Below are 20,318 nucleotides of genomic sequence, written 5' to 3' on the forward strand. Positions count from 1 at the left end.
AGCTGCGGGCCGGCTCTCGGGGTGGGGGGGGAGGAAGCGTCGGAGGAGGGGCCCGGCGAACAGAGCGGGGACTTGGGGGGCCGGAAACTTCTTCCTTCCTAGCGGCTGGAGAGGGGGTGCCGGGAAGTACCAACCGCTCGTGTTTGCCGCACCCTCTGCGGCCGGTGCCGCCTTTACCGGAGACCGCAGCAGCTTCCCGGCGGCTGCCAGCGCACCTCGCCTGCTGGCGGAAATACCCCTCGTTTTAAGTTAGTGGCCGTGCCTGCTTGCCTAGTGAACCTCTGCTTTGCAGCTTTAGTTAGAAGCAGCCAGTGCTCCTTCTGCCTTAAAGCATTAGGAGTTTTGGGGAAAAAATAAATAAAAAGGTTAGCAGCCGGGCCGCTTTCTGTTATAGTCCCCCCTGCTGAGCAGGTGCCACCAGAAGCGGGGAAATATTGAAAGGAAAAGCTGTCCCGAAACCCTCGAAATACTAATGAGTCATGGAGAAGAGTAAATCAAACGACAGGAGTCCGTGACCTTTAGATCTCGGTGTGGAGCTTCTGACTGATCTTGCAATAGTGAGGCACGAAGCAATAAAAAGTTCAATATTAGATGTATTAACAGCACCAGTCATACAGTCAGTGATTTTCTTTTTTTCCTTTGAATATGAAACTCGTAGTGAGTGAGTGGGTTTAGGAAGATAATGGGAGACATGGAAAGAAACCATGTCAACAAATGCTGAGTGTTTAGAAAGAGCCATTCTGAATTAGTCTAAGGGGGGAAAGATATTGTGAATCCAGAAGGGGGAAAGAGAAGAAAACAGAAGTAAACATTTCTAATACATTATGGGAATTATTAAATATTTTTTTAATAATTTGAAGATGAAGGAGACTTCCTCAAAGCTGAGGGAGACTGTATCTTTAAATTGAAGGCTGTGACTTTGTTATTATTATAAAAGTAATGTTTTGATGATGAAGTGTGATACTGCAAGATGACTTTATTTTCTGTCAAAAACTTGTCTTGTTTTTTTCACATTGATCCTGATGCAGATTTAATTTGAAAGCAAGAGGGTGGAGAAAGAGAGTTGATCTGGTGTGTAAGCTATGACATCTGTCTCTTTGGGCAACATGATGATTTTGCTTCTGATTGACTACTGAAGTTTTTAGGATTTTAATTGACATTGGAAAAGAAACTCCGTCTTTACTTGATCCTTCTTTACACTTGCTGCCTTCTTAGAAAGGATTTATTGTGTTTCTGAGCCTTGGTATAAGGTGATGAATGTTGCATCTAACTAGGTGACAAAACAGGTATTTACTTGCAATATGCCAGCTGGTGTGTTACAATTAGGAGTTTTAATTATGAAAACGATTTTTTATTATTATTTTACTCAAGACACCGTTTTTCAAGTGATTTTCAGAGGGGGCTATATATTAAATTTTCTTGCAAATGTCTTCCTTATCATCTGTGTCTGTATCATACAGTTCTTTGGCATCTATAGTAATTGCCAGTTGGGAGAAGTTTTGTTATTTCATAACTTAGCAGAGTTAACTGAGTAATGTAAGGAGCTTTTTTGTGTGTGAGAGTTTTTTCTTTTTTTTTTTTTTTAACAGCTGTACTTTTTAGTTCTTTTAATGCATTTAAACGGCTTGAAAGGATGTCAGCGTGTGACAAGCTAGCTGCTTGCAGCTCCCCAGTGAATCCGTTTAAGAATTGCTGTCTCTTGTTCAATTTGAGGTAGAATCTTTCTTCCCTTGTCTAGGCATTAAGAACATACACTGAGAGAAGCATTAAAAAAAAGTTGCTGCATCATCCTGAATTTTACTTCAGACTAATGTCAAGTCTTTGTGTCGTGTCTGTGCTTTCTGTATGTTACCTGTAATTGCTGGGATGTTTTGGGACAGGTTTATGAGAAACTGCACATCCCTCATAGTGAGGAAGTAGCTAAATGAAAGTATAACATCAGAAATCGTTTTACAAATAGAAATGTGTTCAGTTGAAATCAGGTGAAAATTTCTGCCTCTTTGCTGTGTTGCATGGATACGATAGAAATGCTGAGAGATTGGAGCCTCAGAGCATGATGGCTTGCTAGTGCTTTGAGGTCGGAGCACAACTTCTGCCGCTTCCCTGTGGTAAATGTTGAGAGAGACATCTGCTTAGGTTTGGTTTATCAGCCAGCGAGTTATTCAAAAGTACCGACTGCCTTCTGGTAATAAATATGCACAGGAAATGATTTCATATTTCTTTCAGTAGTTACTGGAAAGGCTTTTTTATTTACTTTCTTTTTTGATACCAGTTAGCTGTTTCCTGTTAATTCCTTAAGTGACCAGCATTAGCACCGGCTGTCACAGAGCAGGGTTTAGAAATGAGGGAGAAATGTCCTTTAATTTCCTCCCATGGTGATTGATGGTTCTAACAAGTTGAAGATACTTGTGACTGCCTACCTAACTCGTGTAATACTAGCTTTTTGTAAGAACTCAGTCTAGTTCTTCCGCGTTTGTGCTGAGGTACAAGTCTGTATCTTCTATTATTTAGTTATTTTCCAGAGCCAAATTGATCTTAAAGATACACTTACCTGCCACCATCTCTTATGTTGTGTGTTTTTTTGTCATGTGTACTGAATCATGGAATTCAGTGATGGAAGTCTTGCTCATCTTAAGAAATTGTGCACGTGATTTTCAGGTTTTTGTATAATTTTCATTACTATATCATTTAAAGACATATTTACAATAGAACAATGATTGTAAGGCTTTCACTTTTCCATCTGGTTTTTTCAAACAAGGTTTGGGGAATAAAGACCTCAAATGCTGAGATAAGTTGTTAAAGATGTTAGTTTTAACTTCTATTAATGTTGAGCTTGCTTTTTCGTTCTTTATTTTATTTCTTATTCCTCTGCTTATTTGTTCTTAATTTCTTCACTGTGTTTTTGGAGCTATATTTCAGTTTTCCTAATTTAAAAAGTCTCCTTCATGTATTTTAATAAATTATAGTTTGATATATTTAACCTTTTATTTTTAAGGTCAAGAATAAAACTGTCTAATCCAGAGCAAAGATGCAGAGCACTTCAAATTACCTGTGGCTCTTGTCTGACATTCTAGGACAAGGAGCTACTGCAAATGTTTTTCGTGGACGACACAAGGTTTGTCAGGAATTACTAATCTGAGTAGCATGTAAAATTAAACGTTTTGACATGTTAGTAGCATTATGGAATCATGAAAAACTGTTCAAGAGCTGGGTCTAAGGCCAATGTGTTTTTATAACTACTCACAGGTAGTTTTTAATTGTTAATATATTCATCCAATGAACTGGAGTTGTGTACAGTTATTTCTGTCTGTTTACAGTATGTATTATTAGCCTTTATTAATAGCTAAAATTAATTCTTCATTCCTAATTTTTTCAGTTTTATGGAAAAAAAATATTCCTTGCTTAATAATTTAAACAGAAATAAAATCTTGAGCTTTATTCCATGGTATGTTCTTTACTTCCCACATTTATCTCTATAGAGAAACGCTAAGCAATAGCTAACCAGTGGTGTGCCTCTCCGGCCAAGTGAATTTGAACACAGTGATTCCCCAGTAAAAGCTTGTTAAAGTTTCATAATTGCACTTCTCATCGCCCTTGCTGCTCTGATAAGACAACTTGCAGCTTGGTGTCAATGGGAGGAAAACAGTGCTTGAGCACCAGTAATGTACATAAGTATGCTGTAGAGCAAGCCTAGTGTGAATGCAGGAAAGTTTTGTCCTTAAAAAAAATCTATTGCACACAAGGCTGCTAATGTAAACTCATTCCTGGTGTGGGCACAGTGTATTGCTATAAAATGGATAGGAGTTGCACACTAAACTGGTGCGGTAGGTGCACGAAAGAGTTGAGACTTAGTCTCAGGCAAGAACTTTGGTCTCCTGATTAAGCTCTTAGCTGTGCTCCTGACACTTACTAGGTACATTTGAATGTGTTTGTGTACCTGTTTCCTCCATTCAGAGTTTTGCATGAGTGGTATGCAGTGCTTGACACTGCCTTCATTTAATATATATATATATATTGCTTTATCAGCATAAACAGAACAATAAAGGAAAAAAAAAGTAGTGTTCAGGTAAAGATGTATCTTAAATTGAGCAGGTCAAAATTCTTAATTGTTGTAGCTATCTGTCTCTCCAATTTGTACAAGTGGCTTGTCTCTTGCTGAAAAATTGTTTCTTTTTCATCTGATTTTTGTGGTCATTCTGAAATGTATGGCCTTTGTTATGCTAGCTGTTCTTTTTTAAAGAACATTTAGATTTTGTGGTTTATCTAGAGTTTCCCTTTTGTTAATCTCCTTACTTCTAGTCTGTTTTAAGCTAGACCAATACAAACATACAGGGTTTTTTTATTAGCATCTTAATTTCCAACTTAGCACAAAATACTATTTTGAAGTATTTCTAATTCCAATGTTATGCTGATGCACACATCTCAAAACACTTGGATAATGGGTATGTGTACATTTACAATCTCATGCTTCTGTTTTATTAACAACTTGAATATTTTTTCAAACAGAAAACTGGGGATTTATATGCCGTCAAAGTATTTAACAGTATAAGCTTCCTTCGTCCTGTGGATGTTCAGATGCGAGAGTTTGAAGTACTGAAGAAACTGAATCATAAAAATATTGTCAAACTGTTTGCTATTGAGGAAGAGGTAATAAAATGTTGATATGGTCTCAGATGTATGGCAGTAAACACAGTAGCTGTTCTTTTTGCTTATAGCCTCAGTTATAAAGGATAAAGCACATTTAAAATTTTACATACAATTTTACATATAATTAATATATAATAATAATAATATAAATTATGTTTACGTATAATTTCCATAAATGAGTTCCTCCCCCTTTTTTTGAAATAATATACTGGCTTTCAGTATTTAGCCACAAGTTCTGATTCTTCAGAGCCAGCTCAAGAGGTTACTCTCCTAAGCTTTATCTAGAATTAGGATTTTTAAGTTGTTTTTATATGTGAATATGTAATATGCTGAATATGAATACGTCTGCTAAGACAGATGGTGAGCAAGATGAATATAGTTCAAGTACAGTAAACACTTGAAAACTGGAGGTATTTCAGTAATCCTAACAATTTTATGACTTTGCTTTGTAACCAATTCAAATAATGGCATAGTGCATGTAGAATTTTATCTAGGTATGAATTACAGTAATAGTTCTCAAATGGAGACTGATCAGATGAAATGACCAGATGCAGAGATGGTAAAGTAAGAGGAAAGAAGGAGAATTGTTGCCCTCTGGTCTTCCCTGCTACAGTTTCTTGTTTTTTCACTGTTACCTACTCTGTAAGGACCTAGAGTTGGAAACTTTCTTAATTTTTTCCCTGAAGTTAGAATAAATGGAACAACCAGAAAATTGACTTGTACTTCCTTACAAGTTCCAGTCTGTAGGTCTTCTTTAGCTACTGATTTTTTTTAACTGTTGAAAATAAACTCCTGTGGCTATATGTGATTTTTGATACTGTTTTTATGTTATTCACAAACTTTTTTTTTTTTATCATTTTCCAGACAACTACTAGAAATAAAGTACTAGTTATGGAATTTTGTCCGTGTGGAAGTTTATATACTGTTTTAGAAGAGCCATCTAATGCCTTTGGTTTGCCAGAGTCTGAGTTCTTAATTGTTTTGAGAGATGTGGGTATGTAGACTTTGCATTTTAGTCTAATTTTTGGATTAAAACAAACTCATGCTAATTTTATTTATTTTAAAATAACAGGAGACAAGGAATTTGACTGTCAACTAATTTAGCAAGTGATACGCTCATACGCTGTCACATCTTTTATTCCTATTGGTGTAGTGACTGCATTAAGAAGCCATTTTTGCTTAAAACACTGGTTAAATTCTTTTTTCTATTTCAAAATTGTTATGCATTGAACTGTTCTCTTGTGATAGTTCGTCTCATAATTATAGAAATAATGAGATTTGCCCATGTCTGCCTGCTGTTATAAAAACTTACTGCATTACTTTATGGGAAAGATATTTCTGAGAGCAAAAAATACTGTTATTTAGCTATTGGAAAGAAGAAAAGGCAAAGATGCGTAGCATAGTCTCTGCTCGTGTTGTTAATCTAGTGTCACCTCACTTTCTCCTTTCCCCAAGAGGAAGTAATCACATATGTCGTCTTAGTTACATTTCAGTGCTTGTGCAGTGTGTCTATATGTATACATTTAATTCTGTATTGCTTTTTATGGCAGTGGCTGGGATGAATCATCTCCGGGAGAATGGAATAGTGCACCGTGACATCAAACCAGGCAATATAATGCGTGTTATAGGTGAAGATGGTCAGTCTGTTTACAAACTGACAGACTTTGGTGCTGCAAGAGAACTGGAAGATGATGAACAATTTGTTTCTCTCTATGGCACAGAAGAGTATTTAGTAAGCCCATATGATCTCCAGAGGTCCCTTCCAACCTTACCAGTTCTATGGTTCTATGATTTTACTTTCTGTTGAAGTAATGTGTGAGCCTGGGGTCTTTTGTGATGAAAGTTGAATAGGTGAAGTTCAGACTGTTGGGAATTAATATTCAGACATTCATATTACAATTGTTTTTATAACTTTCCACCTTTTTCACCTTGAGTGAGGCTGAGAAGCATCAGTGCAAGTATTTTAGACATAAATTTCTTGCTTCTATTCTCTAAAAATGCCTTCTCATACTTAATATCCTAACTGATACTCTCTTCTGCTGTGGACCTCTGGCAATTTTAGTTCTGTTGTTTCAAAATCATCTGGAGGATTACTGGCCTTCTCTTCTTTAGTGTTGTTTTATTCCACTAGTCTATTTTTAGCAAAAAATTTAGTAAGTTTGGGAAACCTTAATAAAGGGGGCTATCGTATACCTGGTGAGCTCTTTTGTGATAGTCCATTGGAATAATTTGTATTGTGAAAACTTAAATCAAATTCTATCATACAGGCTAACTTCACTTTTTGATTAAAGAAGTAGATGTTTAGAATGGCGAGTTAAATTGGATTTTTGGTTTTTGTACTGTTTATAAGCCAATTTAAGTTCTTCTTATCTGATTTTTTTATTATTATTTTTAGCATCCAGATATGTATGAACGAGCAGTTTTGAGGAAAGAGCATCAGAAAAAATACGGAGCAACAGTTGATCTATGGAGCATAGGGGTGACCTTTTACCATGCTGCAACAGGGAGTTTGCCTTTCCGACCTTTTGAAGGACCTCGTAGAAACAAGGAAGTGATGTAGGTAATTTAGAAGGAGAATTTTCATCTATTCATAAATCAAGACAGTCCATGAAAGTATTTTATCAAGAATACTTCCTATATGCATACAGTGCACAGTAGAATAATAGTGGAAATATTTAAGATACAATATTCTTTAACATTTTTCTGTAGCAAATTTACTTTATGTGGGACATTAAGAATTAAATGTCAGAGGTCACTGAAAATATTGATATTTTTCCACACATCTTTCCTTCACCATTGCACCAGCCTCGTCTGTTGCCCTGAGACATTTATAACTTGGATATTTGGAGTAAATTGCTGTATTCTGAAATGTGTTTTTTCAGTGCTGCAAATTTTAGTTGTCCTTTGAATGATTGACCTTTCAGAAGGTCTTGTAATGCCTGCACTACCCATGAAACTGATGTTTTATTAATAGCAGAATTACATTTTTACTTAATATTTCATGCAATCAGCTACTGTGGTTGAAGATGAGAGATAGATCCTGAATGTGAAAGAGATGAATGTCTGTGATGTTCTAGGTGGATTCCATTCCCGTCTCATCATAATATAGTTTTATTTTGTTCTTTTCCTTATTTTATTTAAAAATAAAGCTAGTTAGATGGTGTTTAGGAACTTTTAATTTGCCAGTAACTCCTTTTATATTGGTAATCCTTGTCATAGCTGACTCTGATTTTCTTATTTTAAGGAACTGCCCATCCTGTGGTTCTCTCACAGGTATTCTTGTTAYTGTCTTATTTGCCTGATGGAGAAGCAAGGAACTGGATTATGTTTTGTATGGAACTCATCCTCTGAAAAAGAGGAACACAATTGAAATTTTCTGTTGGAAAAAGCCTATAGCTCTTGATTCATTTCATGGAAAATCTGAGAAATACTAGCCTGTTTAGTACGAACTTAGACAAATACCAAATTTTGTCTAAATTGCTGGATGTTTTCAAGTTAAAATAACATCTCAAATCCTAGGTAATATTCTTTCCTTTGATCACCTTTCCAAGTGACTCTTTTTGTAGCTAAATATCATCACTTGTCATGGAACATACTAGAAATTCGTAGGTAAATGCTTAAATTGAACTGCTTTAGAAATCTGACTTTGATTAACACTTGTGGAAAAAACTTACATACTATGTATACATAGTATACTATTATATACTATGTTCAGTATCTATTACTGATTCCCTTTATGAGGATTAGTTTCCTCGACCTATATATTGGAGGCAGTAATTGAAGATTATATTATTTTTGTAATACATTACAGGTATAAAATAATTACTGGAAAGCCTTCTGGAGCTATTTCTGGAATACAAAAAGCAGAAAATGGACCAATTGAGTGGAGCTGGGAGATGCCCATTTCTTGTAGTCTTTCAAAGTAAGTTTGAACCTTTCATCAAGTGTTGCAATGCTGCTTGAATGAGCTTCTCATGTTATTTTCTCAGTATCAGGACTTTGGAACAGAGGTCTGGGTGCTGCAGTTGTTTGCCCTTAACATTTTAGTAGATCTATAGAGTATATCACTCAGCTATCAAATGTTTTTTCTTCCAAAATATCCATATAGTTTTATGACTGCTAATTTACAAATAAGCACCTAAGAATCTGAAGTGGTACGAGTAGAAGAAAGATTATTATTATTTCTTCTCCACCCTAATTTCCACTCACCCTCAGAAAGGAGTATAATGATTTATTATGGACACCTGGTGCTTCATATAAACCTTGAGTTGACAATTCTTCTTTCTTGCAAGAGTATGACTTCAGATGTTCCAAAGATCAGGCAGTAGGAATTAAATAAGAAAAGTTAGTTCAGAGAGACTTGCATTTTTTCCAGAAGACAATTCACTTGAGTGCATTTAACATAGTCACATAGTGTCTTTGAAAATTTTATCTCATTTATTGATATTTTGGCTTAATATTTCATAATACTCAGTAGGAGGAGCCATGCAAACTATTTAAGCATGAAGAATAGTTCTTGCTGATGTATCTAATGGGAAGCTATGTGCAAAGAGAAAACTGAAATGTACATACCAGCCGATGTAATCCAGCCTTCAGTATGTTAAGGATGATTGTCCCTTTTAACAGATTTCCTTAGCAGTCATAACATGAAGAATGTGATGACAATGTTATCTTAAAAAAACCTCTTATAACTCACTTACTTATCTGAGACTGCTTAAGTACTTAAATTTACAGATATTGTTAAGTACCTTGCTAAGTGCTTATCAGAGCTATTATTCCCTTTCATAGAGAAAGGAGAGAAAAAGTGTTCTATGAACAGACTGTAAAAACAAACTTTCCTGAAAGCCAAATACTTGGATCCATAATATAAAGTGATATAAAGTGGAAGCCTATATAAGCTCTTGCAATACAGAACTTGCAATTTATAAATATTTGTCTTGATACTGCTTAGTTATTTTCTGTGCTTATAGTGTACAATAAAGAATCAATTAAAAAGTAATTTTTTAATTGCATGTCTGCTTATAGTAATATTTTCAAGCAGCATTTAATCAATATTTTTTGCTATGAGTTAGGTACTAAAATGAGTTACGAGTCTGCCATCCACTCACCTATAATGGGGCCATCAGTATGTTTCTAAGCCACTGGCATTCTCTTCAAAATGTTACTAGTTTTTACTGGCTGGATTCAAGTTTGGTATGTTTACATATTGTTAAAATTTCAGATGAAGTAGTTTTCTGTGATGGTGCAGGAGTAGGATCCAGCAATCCAGTTCAGATGCTCAAAGTATAAACACAAGAAACTTAAAATGATGTTTCTCCTAGAATGGTGATGACTGTGTGACGATATTGTGCATTCTTTGCTGCAGTTCTTAGCTGTTTGTCATTGCCCTGTTCCCAGATGTCGTGGTAGTCTCCCTTGATCTGCCAGTTGAGCTGCATGCATTTAACTCCGTCTTTATCAAGATGAGTTCCATTAATGTTAACAATTTAAATAATGAGTTTCTGCTAACCAGTTTATTTGAATTGAAAGCAACATAGCATGCTCACACAAGCGGATCAGCTGGCAAACTATAAATGATAGTAACATCCTCCGAAGGGATTAACTGTGATAGGTGTGTAAAGTGAGCTGGGTAACCGATTGGTGACCCTAGCTCTGTAATGTGTTTTAAATTGCTTGCTATTTTTCCAAATTCTATGAATATTTGTTATATAACAAAGAAGAAATATGTGGTAGTTGGACCTAAAAAGGAAATAGATAAAGTATGGACATTTTGTCATTCAGCAGAGGGGGRAAAAAGAGCTGGAGTGTTGTTCAAGCTGTAAAAGATAGACTTGCATTCATGAGAGAAGTCAAATGAAATACTGCAATTGGTCACAACATGAGAAGATCCAAGCTGTCATGTCTCTTCCTGGTGTACTCTAGGGGTCTGCAAGTACTGCTCACACCTGTCCTTGCAAATATTCTTGAAGCAGACCAGGAAAAATGCTGGGGATTTGACCAGTTCTTTGCAGAGACAAGTGACATACTGCACCGAATAACAATCCACGTCTTTTCACTACAGCAGATGACCTTGCACAAAATTTATATTCACAGCTATAATACGTAAGTATGGTCTCCGTATTTTTATTTTATTTTCTTGTTCTGTCGAACAGTACTGTGACCCAAAATCACCAATGTTACAAATTCACTAGCTTTTCCTTAACATTTATCTAAGTGTAAGTTGTAATGGGCTGTATTCACTGTGCATATAAGTAAGTTGATAATAAAATATTTCTAATTAAAATAATTGACAGCAGGATCAACTCAGTCTTAATCAGTAACAGTACACGTTAATCCTTGATGTGTTAACAGTGCTTGAGTTTTATCAACCCAGCCCAGGTTCATATGTGCTGCTATTAAATACATTTATTTCCAAGAAGGTTTTTCAAAGAGTGTGTTCAAAATCCTTTTGCTTATCTTGTCACCAAAAATATAAAACATGCACATCATCTGTGTCAGGCATAAAAGTCTTAAAGGATTTCCAAGATAGGTTGTAGATGGCATGTTTAGAATCCTGAGTTATATGGGCTTTGTTTTATGGTCATCAAGTGCTAATGTTAAAAGCTGTGAAGTCTTGTTTACAGTTTGATATAAAAATACATGCCTTTTCTCTACGTTATAACATAATACAAAGCATGTATTATTCTCTAATATGAGAGCAGATACAATAATTGCATCAAATATTGTAGATACAGTGCTGCCCTTTTCCAGTTACTCTTTTCCATTCTGAGATTTGTATTTTGAGAGAGCTTGAGCACTATTTTTGCAAATAAATCCTGTTTGTATCTCTGATTGCTTTTTGAACTTTACTTTCTTTTTTTTTTGTTATTTATCTTTATTATTATTTACATGCAAGCTGCTATATTCAGAGTGACAATATATTAGTACTGCTTTGGAGACAAACTAGTCCCTTCTGTTATTGTGTTTGTGTGAGGATTTTTCTTCTTTTTTAATTATAATTTTCTATAGCTTGTATCCATTGCCTTTGGGAAATAGAATACCAGTGTCTTTGGTCTTCCTAATCACTGCTGTTCTAGGAGGTAATCTGGCCACCTGTTAGCATCTGGGTTGAATTTCGGTGTGTGCTTTCATGTGTAAAATACTGGACTTTTTTCTTGGAGAGACCAACCTCTCTTTTTAAGAAATGGGTATTTTTGAGAAAACTGAATTGTGCTTCCTTTCTCTCATTTACTGTTTCCTCTTTGTACTGAGCTTCAGACATCAAGTCAAAGCAGGTTTGTTTACATAGACATTTACAAAAATGTGCTTTAGTGGAAAACAAGAGGTAGAGGGGAATTTGATATTTGGCAGGAAATAGCCTTTTATTTCTTAACAGAGCAAGCTGTAGCCTTAGGCAGTACTGCTTTTTTGTTTGTTCTTTTAAGAGTTGTTTTTAGACATACAGCATTTGATTTATAAATTCAACAGAAATGAGAGGTGTTTATTTAAATAATAAAAAGCTATGAGTTGCTAAGCTATTGTATTTTAGTGAATTTAGTAGTACTGAATATATTGTTTGTATTATAGAGCTGCTATATTTCATGAGTTGGTCTACAAACAGACAAAAATACCATCGCAGAATCAAGAACTGATATTTGAAGGTCGACGTTTAATACTAGAGCCTGGCAGATTGGCACAACACTTCCCCAGAACTACTGAGGAGAATCCTATCATTGTAGTAAGCAGGGAGGCTGTGAACATTGTTGGATTAATCTACGAAGAAGGTATGTGGAAGTAATTTCTTCCTCCTTAGAGCTATCCTTTGTAAATCGTTCTGGTGGTTTAGTTTCAGTTTTGCATCTGGTATGTCTTAGACGTAGTGTTTCAAAAAAATCTCTGTTGCATTTGACTCTAAGCAGTTCGGTTTTTAAAAAATGCTGAGTATCCAGCATATTTTTACAATAATAGCAGCTGCCTGTAACGTTGCAAGTGGTATGAATGTGAGTGTTTTCATGTTAAGATATAGAGGTGCCTATGGAGTTCTGAGATTTCTGAAGCATGCCATTCTTAATGAGTTGAGAGGAGCTTTGTAGAATGTCATTCAGAGCTAGTTCTGTGGTTCTGCTTCTCGCTAAGTGGAAATTCAAGTTTTGCTTTGTATGTTTTTATTTCTGTTGAATGTAATCAGTCTTTCTGTTAACAGAGGAGGTTCTGGCAACTTACCTTTGTTTAAAGAAGATAATGCCATAGGAGAAAAAAAAATAAGTTTTTGCATTTGCACTTGCACTCATCACAGAAAGGCATAGAGAAGCCCCTGTGCTGGAGCCCTTTATAAGAAATGAGCTGGAGGGTGTGCCTCAAGTTGAGGGAGCAGTGTTGCTTTTGTCAGTATGTCCTACCTAGTGACTGCTAGGGCCAGCTGGCACTCACCCAGAGGTGCTGAAGGAGTGTGAGTAGATGTGCAGTGTGCAAATGGATTTTCTATCCTTTCAGAACTCTCTAGAAGAGTCAATGAGCATGTGATCAAGGGAGATCCAATTGATACTGGCTCCTTAGGTTTTCTAAAGATATTCAGTGAGGTTCTGCCCCCAAGAGTCTTAGGGAAACTAAACAGCCATGAAATAAGAGGGAAAACAGTTTGTGCCATGAGGACAAACTTAGGGCTGAAGGATGTAAATAAATGGCTTTCTCCATAGTGAGAGATCATTAGCAGAGCCCTGCAGAAATCTATGCTGTGCAGCATATTCAAAAGTGATCTGGAGAAAGGAAGTGAGACAGTTTTGCTGAAGATACAAAATTATTTAGAGTAGTTAAGACAAAGGCAGGCTGTGGAGGTTTGTAGGGGGASCACATGGTGTTAAAAGGTTTGGCAGTAACAGATTAGATAAGCATGCCCGGACCTAGCAGTAAAAACAACAAGCAGGATGGGGAGGGGAAACAATTTGAACTTCCTGAGGGCTCTGCACTAATATTGCTCTGCCTCGCCACTCAGGAAAAGACCTTGGAGTTCTAATGGGTAGTTCTGTGGAGACATCCGCTCAATGCTTGGTGGCAGTTGAAATGGCAAATGCAAAGCTAGGAATGGACAGTGAGCGAGAAAGAAAGCATTGTAATGCTCCTGCATGCAGTTACAGTGTGCCTTCACTTTGAGTTTCTGGTCAGTTCTATGCCCTCTTCCCACTTCTCTCAAATGGGATATAGAAGAATTAAAATATGTTCCTAGAAAAGCAATAAGGATGTTGAAAGAACTGATTAAACAGACTAAATATTTTCAGCCAAGAAAGAGATGATGGGGAGGACGGAGATGCAGAGGAGTAGCACTATAGATATCTAATTTCGTAGATGTCTGAGCAGCATGTTGAGGCTGCATAAGGGTTGCTTACTTTCTCTTCTAATAAAAGAACCATTAAATATCAAATTCAGTTGTCATACAGGTTCAAAACAGTCAAGATGAGATACTTTGTTATACAAAGGGTACTTAAACTGCAGATTTTGCTATAGGATGTGGGTGTTAAAGGTTTTGATGGGTTTGGAAAGCTTGCGTTCATGGAAGGGGAAAACAAAAAAAATCTACAAAGGGTTTTGTTAAGCACAAATTTGACCGAATCTCAGGAAGTTCTGAGTGACAAATTGTAGGAAGCTGGAAAAATCTGTCAAGGAATTTCCCTTTGCTGTAATTGTATGCCTCCCTAAGCCTCTGCTGCTGGCTGCTGTGGAGGACAATGTACTGAGCTGGGTAACCTCATATAGAGGTATTCTAGGCAGTAGAATAAAATGAGATTTTTTTTACGTTCCTGGCTTCTGATTCAGTTGTGTTCATGAAATCTGATAAGTATTTCTAACATATATACTGATGTATTTATTATTTTATTAAGACCATTCAGACTGAAAATAAGAAAATACAGACATATTTGTTTTATATTTCAGTCTTACTTCCTAAAGTACACCAACGTTATGACTTGGATGGGGATGCCAGTATGGCTAAAGTGAGTTATTATCATTTTATTTTGTATAGCCATCTCAGATAACGATACTGAAATGAAAACTACTTAATTTTCAGATGAACGGTGCTAACAAAACTGTTTTTAATATGCTAGTGAGGATTCTGATTGACAGAGATGTATATATTACTATTTGTTAACAAGTACTCCAAAAGTAAATTTTTCTAAAACCCGGTTTTATTTACAGAATATTTACTTAACCGCTTAAATGTGATACTATTTTGTACAAAAATATATAATTCTCCAACTTTATTTCATTGTTTGCTTTGTAAATCAATCAAAATAAAGAGCTAAGAACTGCTTCCACGAGTCATTATTTAAACAAATTTCCATTACAATTGAGGAGAGAGTTGTCTGAGTTAATATCTATATTAATATATTTGCTTCCGTTGGAAAAGAATGTGTTCTTAGTAGTGCCATCAGTTTTAAAAGAAACTTAACTTTCTAACTAAAGGGAGATTAATATTTTAGAGCAAAGTCAATTAACTAATGATCTTTCATAATCTATTGTTCCATAAAAATTACAAATAATTAAAGTTAAATCATTCTAAATACATTTTTCAGTAAGCTAAGTGTTTTCCATGTTAGGTATATTGAATTCTGTAATTTTAACTTTTTATCCATTTGAAAGAGCTTGTCTTCATGAAAATGACTGACTTAATTTTTTTAGGAATTACGATTTAGACCAACATTAACTTTAGCCATATGTACTTCTGAAAAAAGCATTAAACGTTGTCTGCTGAGAAATCCATACAGTGGAAAGATTATTTCTCTCCTGATTTTTAAAAATCAGTCTTCTAAAGACACAGTGCTTTGTTACTATGTAATGCAGTAATGTGAGGAAAGGAGTAGCTTTCCTGGAGTCCTGAAGTTAGCCAGATTCATAACTGATTTGTGTTCACCTGAAATGGTGTGAAAAACTTAAAGTGAGATCAATAACATTTTTTCTCTCGTCAGAGAGGAATCTCTAGGACTCTGCAGGAGAGTAGATTTTCAATTCAACACACTCTTGCAGCTGTTGAGAATCTTTAGGGGAGAAAAGTAGTGGTTTCATTTCTTTTGTAATTATTCTAAAACAACTGATTGTGCATTACTAGTTGGCTTTGTGACAATCATTTATAGTATGTCTGTAGTATACTATAGTGTAGTATGTTTTTCTGAAAACTAGAAGTCTTTCAAATTATTAAATAGAAAGTTGTCAGTTGATACTAGTTACTTAAAATACTTTAAATTACAATTTATGAATTAAAACAGCAAGCCTGAAAATGGAATTAGGTGAGTGAAGAGAGGCCCTAGCCGTAGGATTTAGATCCTTTAGATCCTTTTATCATTTTTATGAGTTTCTTTTAACATATGTATTTAATACCTGAACTACTGAACAAATGTACTTGTGACTTTCCAGAAAATTAAAGTAAACCCAAGAGTAAGTGGAGTCATTCTTGTTCATAAGAGACTTATTTTCATTCCTATCTTATATTCCAGCATAACTGGCAAAACGTATTACCATGTCTAACTCTGCCTCCATAATGAGTGTTTGGCCATCTCCCCACTAATATTTGGGCAGTTATGCATTTTATACTACCATCTTCATGTTGCTTTTTCTTTTATTAATGTATGTTGCTTTGTTGTGATTAATTTACTTGGAACAATTGTTCTTACTATATTAGTACTAATGTTGCTTATTTTTTCCACTAGGCAGTAACAGGTATCGTATGTTATGCCTGTAGAGTTGCCAGTTCTTTGCTACTTTACCAGGAACTGATGCGAAAAGGAATACGATGGCTAAYGTAAGCAGTTGACTGAGTTTCAGTGAGCATGATGTATTGTTTTAATTGAAATATGTCTTGGTTGTCAATATGTAATTCTGTGATCTTCCAGTACATTAGGAGGTCTTCCTTTTCTCTTTAAATGAGTAGTCTTGAAATTTTTCTTTTCTTTTTTTTTTTTTTCTGACACCGAGGAAGCAAAGATCTTTTTGCTTGATAAGAAGTTTTAGGCATTTGCAATTTCACTTTCTCCTGTGGTTAATTTAAGTATAATCTTCAGTAATGTGCAGGGATAACTTGAGTGGCTTGCACAAGATAGTCTTGTATGACAGTACTGCTAATGCATTTTTAAATGATAGTAATTCCTACTAGCAGTTGTAACTGTAGATATATTATTGTATTACTGATTGCTAGTAAGAGGGCAGTTGAATTTTTGTTATACATTAGTGCTTCACTTTTCTAGGGAAATAATCAAGGACGATTACAATGAAATATTTCATAGAAAGACAGAGGTTGTCATCAAACTGGATTTCTGCAGCAGAAACATTGAGCGAGCTGAGAAAATGTGAGTAGAAGTGCTACTCTGAATGCACTGATTTTTCTTTGTCTTCTGTGTCAACTGTATTTTTAGTTATGTTTATTTACAGATTTTTTTCCATATGAAAATTAAATTGGAATTGAATGGATTTGTAATGTTAGTGACTTAAGCACCAGCTCTAGTAATCGGTTTTCTCAAATTTGAACATTAATTTTGCTCCTTTACTTAGCGAGAAGTAGAAATCATTATTGGGTAGTGTGTATTCTTTTTCTTTTTTCCTCTCTGACACAGCTCATTTGCTGTTGTTGACTTTAGGAGCTATAGTAAAGTCTGGACAAAGAATCTAGTAGCTTTCCTTAAAATAGTGCTTTTGCCACTTAGTTTGCTTGTGTGCATTTATTAAGAATGAATTTAAATACTACTACTTTCACAGTTTTAAGACCTTAGCACTTTTTCCATGGAAGGAATTTTAACGTTCATATAGGAGATATAACAGCTGTAAAATATTTCTGTACATTTGCATTAAGAGATCAATTCAGTTGTGAAGGCTGTAAAGACAAAAACATAGAGAAAAAAATAGGGTTGCTGTTATAACACTATTTAGTTGTTACACATGTATGTTGAGACTAGTCTCTGCCTGTATGTTTGCATAGCTTTTTTTTTTTTTTTTTTTTCTCCCATGTCAACTCTTCCTTATTAAGGATATATTCAATGGAAAGTTGTGGAGCATTTTTCCTTCTTTCCTGTGTTGATTAGCAAACAGCTTATTTGCTGCAAACTGTTCAGACTTTTACTCTGAAAACAGAACTATTAGTTTCTTCACTGGCTTTTCTTCAGTATTCCTTACTAAACAGTGCTTCAACAAGTAATTATCCTCATCAGTGTTTATTAGACCTAGCTCTGTGAGATAAGGATCTTTCTGAGATACTGTTCCCACTGTACAACTTGTGAACATAAGCGCATAAAAATAAACTTCAGAAATATCTACTGATACTTTTGATGTCAAATGGAGATGCTTAGGCCATGATTTTTCAGACTGTTTTGTTATATGCTATTTTATGTGTTTAAACACAGTTTCTGTTACCCTTAGTTGTAGCAATGAGTGCTTGCTTTAGCAAGTTAGAAACTGATTCTATGTCAAGCATTTGTAAAATAAAAGACATAACTTTTATAATCTGGAAATCCTGGTTTAAACGACTTGCCGAGCCTTCCGCTGTCTTACAATGTTATTCTTGCTTTTATTGCAGTCCTTTTCCATCTTTAACGAATCAGGTAGAACTCTATCAAATGGATCCTTTGGCAAAAATAGCATGTGAACCTCTTTCTGACTGTCACAGCACATGTGCATAAGGATGCCAAAAGTAAACTGCACAAAAGTCCTCCTTCATCCTCCCTGTGACTTTAAAATTATATTTGTCTGTTCTTGTTAATTCAAATTACAGGGGTCTGCCTTGCAGAATCATGCAGTTGCCCATATGGACTTACTTAGACCTATGTAGTAGGAAGTTTTTCAGAGCACTTCCTTTAACAATAATGAAATTTATGCTAAGGGTAACTAATGAATTACTATCTTGTAGCATAAGAGACAACTTCTGAGTTTCAAGGCCACAGAAGAATGGTGATGCATGTTTCTCTTGTCATCCATTGCAAGCTCTGGAAGCAAGTATTTTTCTAGTAGGCAAACTCTTCTGCTCTGATTCTGTCAATCAAATGCTATCTGCAGGAGATGGAACTGAACCACCAAATTCTCCATCTAAGTTTCATATTTTCTCTCTCCAGATTTTTTATTTTCATCTCTGCCAGTCCCACTAAATATTCAGTTCTAAGTCACTCACCTTTCCCAGCAGCTTTTCAGGTGTCCTCACAGTGTCTTTGTTCAGCTCCTTCTTTAGGTTACTTTTGTTCTTAGATACTCTAATACAATCTTTATAATTCATAGAATTCTATGGGTAATTGTTTCCTTTTTTTCCTTTAAGTCTGTGTCACAGGATTCTCTAAACTTACTTCCAGATTCGTATGAAAATCTAGATGCCTGTAAGATGATTAATGCACACATGTAGAACAGCTCCAACAGATCTAAGCCATATTGGAGCTCCTATGTATGTGCAAATTGAACAGCTTGTAGGTGGTAATTGGAGATACCAAGGATTTATCAGAGTTGCTGCATCCATGTCAAGCACATGCATAACAACTCTTGACACATCTGGGCTTGAGGATACTTCCTTTAAGAAAAACATCATCAGTGAAACCAACAAAGCTGGTAACTAGCTAGACAACAGTATACCTGGACAGCCTAGTTACAAATTACCAAATTACAATTATGCTAGTTGACTGACGTGGTTCTTGTTCAATCTGTATTTGGTTCAGATGACTCCTCCTCTCATTCTGCAAGGACTGAGCAGAAAAAGGCCTCTTAGATTTCAACATTAGTTTGCAACTCCAGTGTATTCAATAGCATCTCCTTTACCTCATGAAGTTCAATAAAGGGAAGGAATAATGTCATGCACCAGTACAGGCTGGATGTATACCTGCTGGAGGGCAGCTCTGCAGAGAAGGACCTGGAAGTCTTCGTGGACAAGATGACCATGAGCCATCAATGTGCCCTTGTATCCAAGAAGGCCAATGGTATCCTGAGGTGCATTAGGAACAGCATTGCCAGCAGGTCGGGGGAGATGATCCTGCCACTCTACTCAGTCCTGGTGAGGCCGCAGCTCTCAGTGCTAGATCTAGTTCTTGGCTCCTCAGTGTGAGAGAGACAGAGCTACTGGAGCAGGTCCAGCAAAGGGCCACTTCGGTGATTAAGAGACTGGAGTATCTTTCGTATGAGGAAAGGCTGAGTGAACTACACCTATTCAGCCTGAAGAAGAGAATCACATAGAATGGTTGAGGTTGGAAGGGACCTCTGGAGATCATCTAGTCCAATACCGCTGCTCAAACAAGGTCAGCTAGAGCACGTTAGACAGGATCACATCCAGGTGGGTCTTGAATATCTCCAGAGAAGAAGACTCCACATCCTCTCTGGGAAACCCGTGCTCTCTCACTCTCACAATAAAGAAGTTTTTCCTCACATTCAGGTGGAACTTCCTGTGGTTCAGTTTGTGCCCATTGCCTCTTGTCCAGTCACTTGGCACCACTGAAAAGAGTCCAGTCCCATCCCCTTGACACCCTCCCTTTAAGATATTTGTAGACATTGGTAAGATCCCCTCTTAGTCTTCTCTTCGCCAGGCTAAACAGGACCAGCTCTCACAGGCTTTCCTCCAGCCCTCTGATCATCTTTGTAGCCCTACGCTGGACTCTCCCCAATAGCTCCGTGTCTTACTGGGGAGCCCAGAACTGAACACAGTACTCAAGGCCTTCTCCAGGGCTGAGTAGAGCAGCAAGATCACC

The 20,318-nt window shown here is 36.1% G+C and overlaps 1 protein-coding gene across 2 annotated transcripts in view; it reads left to right on the forward strand.

Moving 5' to 3' along the window:
- Positions 1 to 75: 75 nt before the first annotated feature.
- TBK1 (TANK binding kinase 1) overlaps positions 76 to 20,318 on the forward strand; it is a 30,761-nt gene continuing 10,518 nt past the window's right edge. The window contains exons 1-12 of one of the 2 annotated variants that reach the window (XM_085323802.1): positions 76 to 248; positions 2,996 to 3,115; positions 4,507 to 4,647; positions 5,512 to 5,641; positions 6,198 to 6,379; positions 7,043 to 7,203; positions 8,459 to 8,569; positions 10,570 to 10,749; positions 12,214 to 12,410; positions 14,554 to 14,612; positions 16,323 to 16,414; positions 16,857 to 16,958. In XM_085323802.1, the coding sequence (XP_085179928.1) occupies positions 3,029 to 3,115; positions 4,507 to 4,647; positions 5,512 to 5,641; positions 6,198 to 6,379; positions 7,043 to 7,203; positions 8,459 to 8,569; positions 10,570 to 10,749; positions 12,214 to 12,410; positions 14,554 to 14,612; positions 16,323 to 16,414; positions 16,857 to 16,958 (1,442 nt within the window). In that variant the 5' untranslated portion in view covers positions 76 to 248; positions 2,996 to 3,028. Of the gene's footprint in view, positions 249 to 1,559; positions 1,714 to 2,995; positions 3,116 to 4,506; positions 4,648 to 5,511; positions 5,642 to 6,197; positions 6,380 to 7,042; positions 7,204 to 8,458; positions 8,570 to 10,569; positions 10,750 to 12,213; positions 12,411 to 14,553; positions 14,613 to 16,322; positions 16,415 to 16,856; positions 16,959 to 20,318 lie in introns of those variants that run through there. The other variant, XM_085323801.1, reaches the window with a different exon arrangement.

This window comes from Rhea americana, unplaced genomic scaffold (assembly GCF_003343005.1).
Source record: "Rhea americana isolate MKP2758 unplaced genomic scaffold, rheAme1 scaffold_88, whole genome shotgun sequence".
NCBI classification, from domain to species: Eukaryota; Metazoa; Chordata; class Aves; order Rheiformes; family Rheidae; genus Rhea; species Rhea americana.